Consider the following 13,777-nt stretch of genomic DNA (forward strand, 5'->3'; position numbering starts at 1 on the left):
AAATCGGATGAAAAATAAGGAAGTTCTGACATTTTGAAGTTTTGCTAATTTCTGCAAAATAGTTCTCGCACAGTGGATATGAATGTGCAAATGAGTGAGCCAACCATGTCATAACCTCAAAATATTTTCCATTGATCGTGGACAAAAAATGACGAAAATTCAATGTTTCTGTAATTGAGGTTTGAAACGATGTTATTCATGGTTGAATAACTTCAGAATAGTGATCAGTTAATAGATATATAAGGATTTAAGCCTGGGCATAACTGTGTTTGAACGAAAAACTGGCAATTTCAAAATTTCATGTACAAACTATATGGCAAGTTGTGAGGGTGTGACATGCTCCCTTTGCCATTTGCATATTCATATTGACCGTTCAAGAACTGTTTCATGAAAAATTAGCAAATGCAGTAACTTCCTTATTTTTCACCCGATTTAAATCAAAATGTTACCATTGAACTCGTTATATTTTACTGTTCTTATCAGACTAACTTATATTTGGACTGGATTTCCCCTTTAAGAAAAGAAACATCCGTAGACAGAATAACAGTTACCTCTTGTCATTTTATTTACAGTTAAAAGGCATTATGTCAAACAACCAACATGTACTGGAATACCATTGATACTAACCTTTGTGTTTTCCAGCTGATAAAATGACAAAACGAATAATACAAATTGCTATTCTACCTGATAAGAAGTTTTCTGACCGAACCCACATTAGTCCACTCCATTACTAACTTTTTTCTGATTCACACACAGAAAGTAAATGCTGCTCTTTTTGGAATGTACAAATTCCATAACGGGCAAATCTCAAGAATAAAAACACTCTTTAAAAGTTTTTTGGGGAATTTTGCTGCAGAAATAATCATCTTGTCCAATTGACAATGCTGAATTTCACCACATAACTCATACTGGAAAGAGGTTATATGGACGTGGTCAATATATTCATTTAACATGCACAAAATTTAATCAAAATTTCCAATCCAGATAATGAATTTCAAACTGTAATCTTTGAAATATATAGCTAATTCAAGAATCAGGTATACAGTAAATTTAGAGCTTCAGAGGCTTTTAAAAATTCTGTTCCTGAAACAATTATATATGAACAATCAAAATTTCTTAAATGAAAAATAAGTTTGAAATACGTACAATAATAAGATTCAGCACCAAACCGAAGAAATACAACTGTTTCAAGGAATCACCACGTTAAATAACAACGCTGTAAGTTCATTTACATCGCAAACTTTTATACCATATTCAAAGTAATAACAAATCCTTTACGTAATTCTTTTCATTAAAAAAAAAATTCACTGCTCGGACATGTTCAATCGATATTTTAGTTACTTGTAATTTGTAGGTCTCTTTGGGCCTTATCTATCAGACGGGCTCTGTTTGACATAAAATCAAGCAAGCAATCTGTGGCAAATTTACCACAAGCTACGTGTATGCACACTTCTCCATCTTAACAGATTGTTATGGTTTATGCATTCAAGGCCCTTTTCTGATGGGCATCACAGTCTCTTGGAGTTGGTGTTGGGATAGTTTACTTTCTTTCTCATACACACAAAAACAAAATAAATAGATACACTTTTAAAAAAATGAAGTCCACTGACAACAACTCCCATCTCCCTTTCTGCATGTGTGAAAATGCTTAGCAAAAATGTGAACTGTTTTCTGTCCCTTCACAGAATATGTCACTTTCTTTTAGTGAGTTCACTTTCATCCTTTTCTTTCCCAAGATAAGATGCTCAAATCTGCATTAAAACCAAATAAAACAATCACTCTTTTAATCTAATTTTTGTGCATCACTGTTGCAAAAATCAAAGCGAAATACAACACTTACACATACTTTTGAGCTCACAGACATGCATGAGGATTTGGTTGTGATGAAGGTTTCTAGGAGTTTGAGGGTGAAGTGCTAAAAAAAAAATCACTTTTGTTTTGAGTGAAATTATTAATTGCTTGTGGATTGCATTTTTTCACCAGATATTTGATAAGACTTTTGGTCTGCTTGTGTTTTCCCCTAAAAGTCACCTTTTGAATTTGTATTGCCTTTAATATTAAAAAGATAAAACAGCAATGAAAAAAAAAAGAAAAGAAAAAAGACACAGTAAAGCCAGTGATGATCTAGGTGTCTATTCTCTGTAATGATATGTGAACTTTCACCATGACAAGTATGAATATAATTATATATATATTTTCCCTTTATCTGAATCTTATGACCTGCTCCTGAGTATCGAAATTTTAGGTATGTATACAGCAAAGCGCCGAGTACTGACTGATGTCGTATTATTACTATAATACAATGTTAACAGCAATCCAATCGATGCTTTTCAGAAGGAAACATATTAGTAAAGTGATTAGTATAGGTACAGTGCACAGCCTCATCTGTACGATCTCTTCTGTACACATATTATATTACTGCATATGCTATGTACATTCCTGTAATATCCAGTGACTATAATAGTTGACTGAATTCTTTGTTTAATTTTCCTGCAGTATGAAATACATATTGCCAAGTTGAAGTCTGTCATATCTATTTCTCATTTTCTCCCCTAACTTTTAAACAATTAAAAGGAAAACTAAGACCCCAAGAATCCAATTTTTTAGATGCTTCTTTTTTTTTTTATTTCCTAACTAATACCTTGCAAGGCAATGTTGCATAAAAAAATGTGATCAAACATAAGTCATAAAATCAAACGTAAGTCCATTATCAGCCAATCAGAATTAAGTATTTAGAGATTTATGTTTGATTTTCTGACTTATGTTTGGTCTTGACTTTTATACAACAAGGCCTGGTTATCAACACGACTACATGTATCCTTGTATTTCTGAATCGCTGTTATGAGGAGGACGAGGAAGAGAAAAAGGAGGAGGAAATAAGATGGTGGGAACTACTGTATACGCCATATATTTAGAATGTCTATTTTTTGTGTGTGCGAATCTGGACTTTCCAACAATTTTGTGAGTGGATAAATTCATGATCATGGAGTACGGTAATGAATGAAGAAATGTATGCGTGCGTGTTGTATCCACGTCGTGATCAGAGTTAATATTTTCCTGTGTTGTTGAATTTGCGAAGAGCGCAAGACTCGCAAAATTCGCGAAAATGAAAACCCCGCAAAATATATGGCGTATACAGGATGGACACACATAATGTGACGAGCAAAAACATGATGCACTTATGGAATCACCAACACATGTAACATATGGATAACAACAATACAAATCTTGGAAACTATCAAAAGGGAAGCATACAATTGCGCACAAAACAAATACAAACATCAAAGAACGAAATATGACAAACATGAAACCATACACTTTTACAGAAAATAAAGCAAAGAATTTCAATGAAGGCAATGATCTACATATTGACCACGCTACAATCTAGAGTGCACACACCCCTTGGTTTCTATGGCCATGGGGTAAGTCATGTGAGGTGCATGTAATGGCATGAGAAAATCAGATCACGCATGGATCAAGAGCCACTTGGTTATAATTTTCTTCCTTGTCGTCATAAAGAAAAAATATTCACCAAAAACAACCACAGGTGACCAAACACAGGAGTTCATTTATCCATTGGCACAAGCACAACGCTGCAAAGACCGTACAGGTGCTTGCACCGTGAGGAAAATGCTGCTGGTTGTACGAATTTGATATGAAGTCTTATTACTCACAAGCTTACCATGAAATAAACGTATTGAAAAATCTCTCACAGAGTTAAACTTTGCTAATACCAAACTCAGGTGGGCAAATGATCTGTCAACCCCTGTCTCCAGCCAATGTCACATAGTGCTTTCTTCACAACATGTGTTCTCTGAATCAAATCTCTATTGCTCTTTCCACAAATTGCAAAAAGTCCATCCATGCTCATACCTTCAAATCACAATTGAATTGCTTCAATAATACACAAGTGTTTAGTGGGAATAAAAAGAATCTATAAAATCTCTCTTACACACGGTATGCTCTGAATCACAGCACTTTGCATTGCACATGTAGACCACATTACAAGATATATTCAAGATATTCATCACAATCAATGCAATATTTGTTTACCAAGCTCAGACAATATCAGGGTTTTGGGGTTTTTTTTTTCCCACGACATCAGCCCCATAAATATTTGTAGTGGGGTCTCTAAAAGTTGCATGTAGCCATAGAATCAAGGTATAGTCAACACTCTGACAGACCACAATTCCCTTTCTGTGAATAGATACACAAAATGCCGTTTTGAAATGCATTTCTCCGAGCTGCCAAGGTCAACTTCCAGTATACTGTACAAGCTGTTGGTCACAAAAAAAAAAAACCACCCTATATTAGAGAGATCAGTGCTTCGCAGTGACAACACTCGAGTCGCCATTGATGTTTAGATCAGCATGGCAACTGGGTATTGCATTTCAAAACCATGTTCATAAATGCCATTCGAAACACATTTTGAAAGGTGATTCCTCTCTCTCAAATTAGATAAACGCAACTTTAGATTGCAGTCCCATAAAGTCAATCATGTGTGCCATCAGATACAATAATTTTGTACCTGAAGGCAATGTAAAGTGAAAGCAGATGTTGCAGCAGGGCCTGAAATTGCAAAGGGCTGCAGATGAATGTGAGCTGGACATCAATGGCATGGCGCACATGGAACAGGCTGCAAATTAAAGGCATGGTACAGTTTCGGTTGAGATGGGGCTACAAGTATCCAACGTTTTTTTATGATGATTTTTTGAGATAATGAGAAACCTCTTATAAAATATGAAAGAGCATTTAATTCTAAAGAGAAATTTAAAGTTTATTTGATGAAAATTGTTTTTGAAATGGCTGAGATATCCCAAACAGAGCAATCCTAATAAAAGGTGAGACCCATCTTTTATTAGGATCGCTTTGTTTTCCTTAGTTCTTGGATATTTCAGCCATTTCATAACCGATTTCCATCAAAAGAACTTTGAATTCTTAGAATTGCAAGCTCTTAAACATTTCATGAAGTGGTTTCTAAGTATCTTGCAAAAAGTTAAAGGCTGAATCCTCACTTCAACCAATACTATACCATCCCTTCAATTGCCACTCTTCATGTTATACAGGCTCTCAGTGTTGTCATTTTAAAAATTACATTTTGACCAATTTCATGCTTCACAAAGGTATCACTGATGAAGAAGCAAAGAGGGGGACAGCATTCAGTGAGCTTTGTTTACACCAGGGCCCCAATTCATAAAGAGCTGATATAATAGCAACTCTTGCTGGAAGAGCAATTGCCATGGTAATGACAAGAATCCAGCTTCCTGATTGGCTGTTGCTATGGGAAGCTGCCATTCCAGCAAGAGTTGCTAACATTTTTTTTTAATGAAATGGGGCCCTGGTCTTCCAAGTTGAGCTCTCAAGGCAGTGTTTCAAACTCTGACAAAGTCATACACATTAGCTATAAAAACTCTACACGATCATTATCAACCTGCTAATATTTGTCACAAAAATGCTCAAGGTAGAAAATGATTAAAAAAAAAGAAGATACACTGATAATACTGACCACAAAAGCAATTTGTCATTTATAATTCTGACGGTCAAAGAGGCAGGCATTCAAATTCCCACCTCTGTCCACTCTTCAGCCAATAAGTGACTTTAAAAGATGGAAGCGATACATATTACGTATTGCGGTTCATCACCAGAGAGAGAGAGAGAGAGAGAGAGAGAGAGAGAGAGAGAGAAGCAAACTTACACATTAAACACATCACATGACTATTTAGCAATCACATGACCATCACATGACACATGACCTAATACAGTGGAAACTCAGTATATATAATGAGATCCTTGGGACCAAGACAATTTGTTCTTTATATCAGATATTTTGTTATATCAGTAGTCATTAAACAATACAATACAAAGGAAATACATTTATTGAGACAGGCGAAATTAGTTTGTTATATCAGGTATTCTGTTCTATCAGATCTCTTTATATCGAGTTGCCACTGTACATACTGTGCTGCATCAGTTCCCTATGGCAGCACATTGGCACCCGCTCTGAGCTTACTCTTCCATTTTAACAATCCCTAAAAGGATCATAAGGGGGGGGGGGTGGGTTGGGATAGTCCCCATGTGCTTTATCCTCTCAAGCCAGTTTTGTTTTTGTTTTTACTCTTTTCTTTGATACCATCGGCTTTGTTCGATAAGATACTTCCTCCCATATTTCACCTACATGTATCGCTGTGACAGACAAAGGGATATAGCCATGGGATGATTTCTGCTCAATGACGCCAGCCAAGTGCAACATGCCTTTGGATACTGCGACAATTGCAAGTGCATGCATACTCACAGCCATGTGGCATACATTATACCAGTACATGTGACCCTGACACTCAACTGTATGTTATGCGCCTACACGAAAGTGGCTTGCTCTTGGTCTAGGCTGATGAAATATTGACTGCAAAGGATTTATACTTGAAATTACATGTGCAAATGTTGAGCGGACAGACCTTGAGAATATGATATGGTATTATAAATACAAGATAGAGTAATTTCAGATATGATAGTAATAATATATAAAACAGCTTATGTGGGAGCAAATCTATCAAAAGAATCCTACCTTAAATCTCCCAAATTTTTCCAAATATCATTGCTGATATAGATGAAGATGAAAAGACATACCGGTAGATAGATACACAGATAGATAGATAGATAGATAGATAGATAGACAGATAGATAGATAGATAGATAGATAGATAGACAGACAGATAGATAGATAGATAGATAGATAGATAGATAGATAGATAGATAGACAGATAGATAGATAGCTGGACAGGTAGATAGAAATATAGATAGATAGTCTGATGAAAAAGTAGATTGATAGATATAATAGATAGATTTACGGACATTAGATAGGGAGAGACAGAAAGAGCACCACTCTGATACAAAATATCTACTTCAACTTGATTTAATACATTGGTCACCTGAACATACTCCAGAACCTGAGACACCGGCAGCAGATGTAAAACAGAAATCAGGATCAGGATCAAGCAGGCTCACAGGAACCAGATGTATCATGTTAAAAAGCAGGTTACCCCGTTGAGGGTGAACAGATTTCCCTGAAACAAGCACTTCTTATAGACATCTGCTGAAGTATACTCTCGACTAGTCTTCAACGGGTCAACTGAAGCGAATATATAAAATGCACAGACCGACAGCAGATTCGACAAGTGTACATAGATGAATAAAAAGCCTATTTGCCATTACAGCATCTTTGTCAGTTCAACTTTAATATATAAATGTAAACACTTCATTACTTCAGAGTACAAAAGAAAGAAAGAGAAAACTTTAAAATGAAACTGTCCGCAGCAATGGCTCGATTGATACGCTGGATGAGATCGTCCGCGCTGCACTTGCCCTTGTGATGGATACCACTGGAAAGGAAAGAGAACGGTGAACAAGGAGTGAGAAATCTCTCAGGGATGAATGATTGCTCTGATTAGTAAAACCAATCAAATCATCGGGGAAATTTTGCTGCAGAAATTATCATTTTGTCATCCTCAAATTGACAATGCTGCATTTCACAGCACATCTTATATTGGGGAAAGATTCAATGGAACTAGTCGATATGTTGATGTTGTTAACTACCTGAAAAAAAAAATGAAAAAAAATTCTGAGCAGTCCTATCAGAGCTACCAGACGTGGGCTGGATTCCTAAAACTTTCCAACTGCACCATATTACCATAAAACAGCACCATCACCACCAAAAAGAAGAAGAAGAAGAAGAAAACAAAAAAAGACAGACATGTATCTAAGCCTCTTGGGACGATGACTCATTTATGCCATTGACTTTGTGTACAACTAGGTTGGTGTTGGTATTAATGAGGTGGACAGGGTTTTTTCATGCTTCCACAGACTGACACATGGCAACTGCTGTTCCTGTTCCGTCATCTGATAACAATGAAGGCATGTCTGGCATGAGACAGCAGGGCATGTAGGTTTTTAGGTTCACTCATAGCCTCAAGTACTGCCACTTAAAATGGAGTTGAACAGGTCTTACAGCTGACACAAGCCACATCTGAAAGTGTGTTGTATGTTGGAGATTGAAGACATACAAATCTATCTCATACAATGTGCTGGAATGATTGTTTGATTTTCATAAACAGACATATGCATTTGAATTCTCATGGTCTTTCTGACATGGTGGCAGCTATCTTGTTTTCATTCCAGGCTCGTCTGTTGTATGGGTCACAACTTACCACTCTCCAATGTGGAAGATGCGTGGTGACTTGAAGACCATGACTTTCATCGGTGATTTCAGGCACTTGTGGCTGACGTAGTTCATGGTCCAGTCCCAGTTGTAGTCGTCATATGTACAGAACACCTGTCAATCACAAATAGGAAGAAAGCAAAGTTATGTGACACCTAGTATCATTACCTACAGCTTTACTGAAGTACAAGTTCTAGATTCCTTTCCTACAAGCACGTTCAAAATGTGAACATGTGGATATGGCCTCTGACACTAACTTTATACAGACCAGGACATAAAAGAAAAGAGTTTACTGGTCTACCTAGATTCCTTTTCTAAAAGCACATTAAAAATGTGAACTTGTGGATATGGCATCTGACACTAAATTCATACAGACCAGGAAAAAGAAAAGAGTTTACTGACTGGGTGTCTAAACAGAACACAAGAAAGGACAGAGAATCTTCAATGACAGACACAGATATTATTATTTTCCTGCTTACATCACTGAGGAACTGTATCACGCATCATACAAGTACAATTGGCATTTTAATGTAATCTAGGCATGATAAGAATTTGGCTTCTACAATCATTCTCTAAATCTACTTCCTGTCAAGTTCCGCTTGGTACTTTCTTTTTTCATTTCAATTTCCCTTTTCTTTATCACGAATAGAATATTGAGCATTTACATGCCCCGTTTAAGAGTCAAAGGGCAAGAGTTGGGAAGAAGCCACTTCATTATTAAAAGAAAAACAAATCATTTCGTTTCCCTACATTTTGCAGGAACTAGGTTTGTTTCTGTATCTTCTTTTTATTTTTTTTTTCTCTCTCTGTATGGAGAAACACACACACCAACAAACAAACAAACAAACATACACAAATACACATACACAATCCCATTTGCAGCTTGCAGCAATAACAAAGCTTATTATGGTACAAAAAAAACTTTACATTAAATCCTTCTTCCCTGGCCCTCAAATGATGAATCTCATGGCCAAAACATATCAAATATAGATATTACATACAGGTTTACATATACCAAACACATATCAACATAGTTATTTAAATTCAGTCTTTGTTTATCAAAAATCACACTCAAGTATTTGAAATTTTCTTTAATAAGCTTGTTGTGACTGATTTTGTGGCCAACAGTATTGTTCTTAAATGAATAGCAAAGAGATATCTAAATCATGAAAACCTTAGACCATCCTTCTGGAAACAAAAATTATGTGTGGGTGTGTGTGTATGATATAGACAGCAGCTGCGAGAAGAGTCCACAGAACTACTGGAGAGAAATGTTACACTTGGCAGTATTACACTCTGCGGCAGATCCAAAACGCGACAAATCTCACACTCAGCATCACATGAGAGTCTATTGAGGAGGTAAGGCGATACCCTGGGAAGCAATTATTCCTAATTGATGATTCAGCCGCAGCACATGTATACTTCCCTCTCTGTGCAGCTATGTATAGAGCCATGGCATCAGTGCTATTGGCTCGAAACTCCCCTAAGTAAATTCTACATTTTCTTGTTCGTATTGTTCTTTTCAGTAGATGCTGTCAGGAGGCAACTATTGTGTGAGAAATGTATGCCTCATTTGTATGCAAGACTCTTTGTGAATTTAAAAGAAGAAAACCACTTACAAACTTATAAATGTAGGATTGTTCTAGACAAAGAACTTGTAAAATTATTCAATCAAGAACTAAATCTCACCACAGTATAGCGAATCATGATTAAATATCCCAGTCAACAATAATCTCACTTTTTTTTTTTCCTACAGAATCTACACTACCGTAATTAGAAGTGCACGAAACAATGAAAGTTGTTTCTGTCAAGTGAAAAGCAGAAAAGCATTAATGTCTCATGACTTGTATGTAAGCAGTTGAACACCCTTTTGCTTCATCTATTGCAAAGACCTTGTTTCATTGCCCTCATCCTTTTCATGGGGACATATTTTTCAGAGACTCCTACTCATGCAGACCCAGATAGGGTTATCACGGTTTACCAGGTGACACTTGACGTAAAATTAAAGGATCTTTCTCTCTGGAAATGCTATGAAACATTTCTACTGCACCAGGCACAATCTTTCCTATGGCGATAATGTTCGCATCAACAAGATGCTATTTATCTAAAAGACTCTTACTCATTATAGAATCAAGGGAACTCAGATGGGCTAAATGAATAGCATGCTTGGCACCTGAGGTATAATCAACCTTTCACATGCTATGTTCTAGCTCTAACACACAGTAATTGTCCATGCATAGAAATCTTGGCAGAATGAATTGCACTTTACGTGTGACTGACTCTATCATATATGTTGCCCCCTTGAGTCCAGGAGGTTGTTTCATAAAGCTGTTCTTAAAGTTACGAACGACTTAAGAACGACTGGTGATCAGTTCTGATGTGCTATACTTATCAGAATTTCAATAATTCAGCACAAGAACTGATCACCAGTCGTTCTTAAGTTGTTCCTAACTTTCAGAACAGCTCTATGAAACAGCCCCCTGGTCTGTATAGTCTTTTGGTGGAGTTAACAACTGTGGCATCTGTCCTTATGTTGGAGGATTACAGCTGTAGTTCCTTGGCAATGTCTGAAAATTTTGTGGGCACATTCCAGGTTACTAGCACATCTCTGTCTGAAACCCTGATTCACTATTGCTACTGCAGCAGTTTACCCAAGAGGCTGTATACAAGATTACAAGTAGGCTTCTAGCAGTACTCATTATCTACATTTTATTACGGATTTCCTTGATGGCGTGAATGTGCTAGGCACATTACAATAATTTCAGGTTCACGGCACCATTGTACATATCTTGTCTAAGACTTTGAATCATCACAGGTTTATAATATTTTCAAACGCTGCTGATTATTATAGAAGTCTATACATGTACATATTAGATTCTGACTCATTACGGAAGCAAGATATCACATACCCAGCCAGGGGCTCATACAGTTGGCTCCTCTGCCTAAAACTTCAAACTGTTCAGGCTACACATAACAACAATCATACAAAATGAGCTGGATTGGTTCTTTGTGAGTAACTACCACTTTGTCACAGATAATAATGTACAGTTGCAAAATTTCAACTGCAATACCACATTAGTTAAAAAAATAACTTTGATATGGCAGGTGTTGCTTTGTTTTGTTCCTCTTTTTTTTTTCTGAGGAGATCCTTAAAATATCCAGTTTTTTTCTTCAAACTCGAGCAAGGGGGGGGATCTCAAATTGGAGATCCTGTTAAAAAAAAAGTGTGGCATGTACATATGTATCTTGCAAATTGGTCCTTCACATCACCATAATTAGGACAACATTTACTGATATTGCCCCATAGGGCAATATTTCATGCATGCACACACACACACACACACACACACACACACACACACACCACACCTCCAATGTCTCACCTGTACACAGGGCTGTAGCTTCTCCCACGTTCTCCTGTCCAGAGACATGCCCATGTTGTGTTTTGATGACTGCCAGGTCAATATATCAACCTTAATAGACACCAAGAGGAGAAAACACTGTGAAACAGGTGGCCGAAAAGCATGCATGCTCATTATTTTTAACCTTACCAAAGTCAAAGCTCTATTCCTGGCAAAACACTCACTCCCCAAAACAAAACAAAAATAAAATAAAAGCCCCAAACCAAAATACCAGCAAACAAATTCTTAAAAACAAACCCAAACAAACATGGGTTTCAGTAGCATTGAAAAAAAAAAAATCATCAACATACACTGTATCATGTTAAACAAATGCAGAACAAAAAGTGGTTAGTGAGAAAATTAATTAATACATTACTGCAAAATTGCACAAAAACAATGAGGGGAGTAGATATTCCTGGAACACAACCTCCAGCTTTCATTTTCCAATGTTTCTCTGAAATTGATTTTTTTTTTTTTTTGTGCTAAAGATGAAGGGCACTTTCCTTGACAGTGACTCTGCAAGAATTATATGAATTTGTATGCTCCCCTGAAGAGCTGATTCACAATATACTGTATAAGAGGAAATTTTCGTGGTGTTGGCATTTTCGCGCATTTCGCGCAACCAGAAACTAGCGCGAAAGTAAAAGCATGCGAATATTTTTGCCTGCCTTATGTTCCAGTAGTTGATGTCTTATGTGGAATTAAAAAAAGGTGAAACTCTTCTTACCCGGCCGAGCGCGAAAAATTAGTCGCACGAAAATATCTACTTTTATAGTAATGCACCATACCAATTCTTACAATGCACATCTATGATTAACTGTTCACGAGTGAGAGAGAGTGTATGTGCACATATTTCGTGACTTACATGTACCCTATACGCTGTTATTAGCACGGGGGAAGAGCAGAGCAAAATACCCGTCAATCCATATTTACACAAGAAAAAATACATTTTGGTGAACAATTTAAACCATTCCATATAAAACTCTGAAATCTCCATGATATGCATTGCGCAAGACCTACTCAGCTCTAACAGTCAATGCATACAAAAGAAAAGGCTCAGATATACACTTACACACAGAATTTAAAAGAAAAAAAAAGCATAAACAGGAGATTGAAGCTGCTGAACAAACATGAAAGCTGTGACTTGTTTTGTAAGTAATCCACACCACCGCCCACCATCAAGACTGAAGTTCTATCTTATGTACACTGTATAGTGTCAGAGGAAAACTCAAGAGCCTGTAAACGGAAACAGATGCTGAGGCAGGGCTTATATTGATTTCTATCTCCTCACTCTTGAAGCATGAGGGTATGTTTCTTTCAACTTCAAATAATGTGGGAATATGAAAGTGAAAAATCAATTTGTTTGCCTGGAATCAATGAAAACATCAACTGCATGAAGCCTTTAATGTAATACATAGCTCTGGCAAAACAGCTGACATTTTGATGGAGGCTGTCGAGTGTCTGTTTACTGATTATGCATATAATTCTGATGAGCTTGTAAACTGGATGAAAATTATCATTACAAACTGTAATTATTACTACAGTACATGTATTATGATTATGATGATGATGATGTTGAAGACTACGGCGTGGAGGAGTAGGATTATCATTATTATTGAAATTGTTGCATTATTGGCATCATTATCATCATTATTATCCTTTAACTAGTTATCTGAAGTAGACTGGTAGTTGTATCATCATTAATTTTCATCACAGTTATTATCATCATCAATGGTTTTATCTACCATTCAATATCATGGAATCCCTTATTGACTAAACTTCAATAATTTTAGGCCAACAGAATTAAACACTACTTTTGTCTCTTGAATGAGTAAAAACCCCTAAACCACTGATTACAATAGGAAGGAAACCAACACACCCTCTGTCCCTGTTACTGCTTTTTTTTAATGCTTCCTATACATCATTTCCCATGTCAGACCAGTCAGATTTATCGTGCTAACGGTAATCTTCAACACTTTGGCTACTATCTGCATAATACTGTTTAGGCAGCATATTTTGCAAAGTTTTTATTTCCAGGAATTTCTTAAGTCAACCAACATTTTCAGAAATAAATAACTTGCAAAAAATATTGCCTTCCATAAACACAATTGCAATGAATAATTATCACATCCAAGGTGGATATCGCAAAATTTTCTTTGGAAAA

The 13,777-nt window shown here is 36.4% G+C and overlaps 1 protein-coding gene across 1 annotated transcript in view; it reads right to left on the reverse strand.

Moving 5' to 3' along the window:
* Positions 1 to 7,255: 7,255 nt before the first annotated feature.
* The window catches only part of LOC139715535 (alpha-1,6-mannosyl-glycoprotein 2-beta-N-acetylglucosaminyltransferase-like), a 29,095-nt gene continuing 22,573 nt past the window's right edge, over positions 7,256 to 13,777 (reverse strand). Inside the window, exons 6-8 of the mRNA XM_071627101.1 lie at positions 11,596 to 11,685; positions 8,202 to 8,326; positions 7,256 to 7,376 (exon numbers count right to left, since the gene is read on the reverse strand). Of these exons, the coding sequence (XP_071483202.1) occupies positions 7,256 to 7,376; positions 8,202 to 8,326; positions 11,596 to 11,685 (336 nt within the window). The remainder of the gene's footprint in view (positions 7,377 to 8,201; positions 8,327 to 11,595; positions 11,686 to 13,777) is intronic.

Source organism: Diadema antillarum, unplaced genomic scaffold (assembly GCF_040938485.1).
Source record: "Diadema antillarum isolate AM-2024a unplaced genomic scaffold, OU_Dant_1.0 scf00000050, whole genome shotgun sequence".
Classification (NCBI taxonomy): domain Eukaryota; kingdom Metazoa; phylum Echinodermata; class Echinoidea; order Diadematoida; family Diadematidae; genus Diadema; species Diadema antillarum.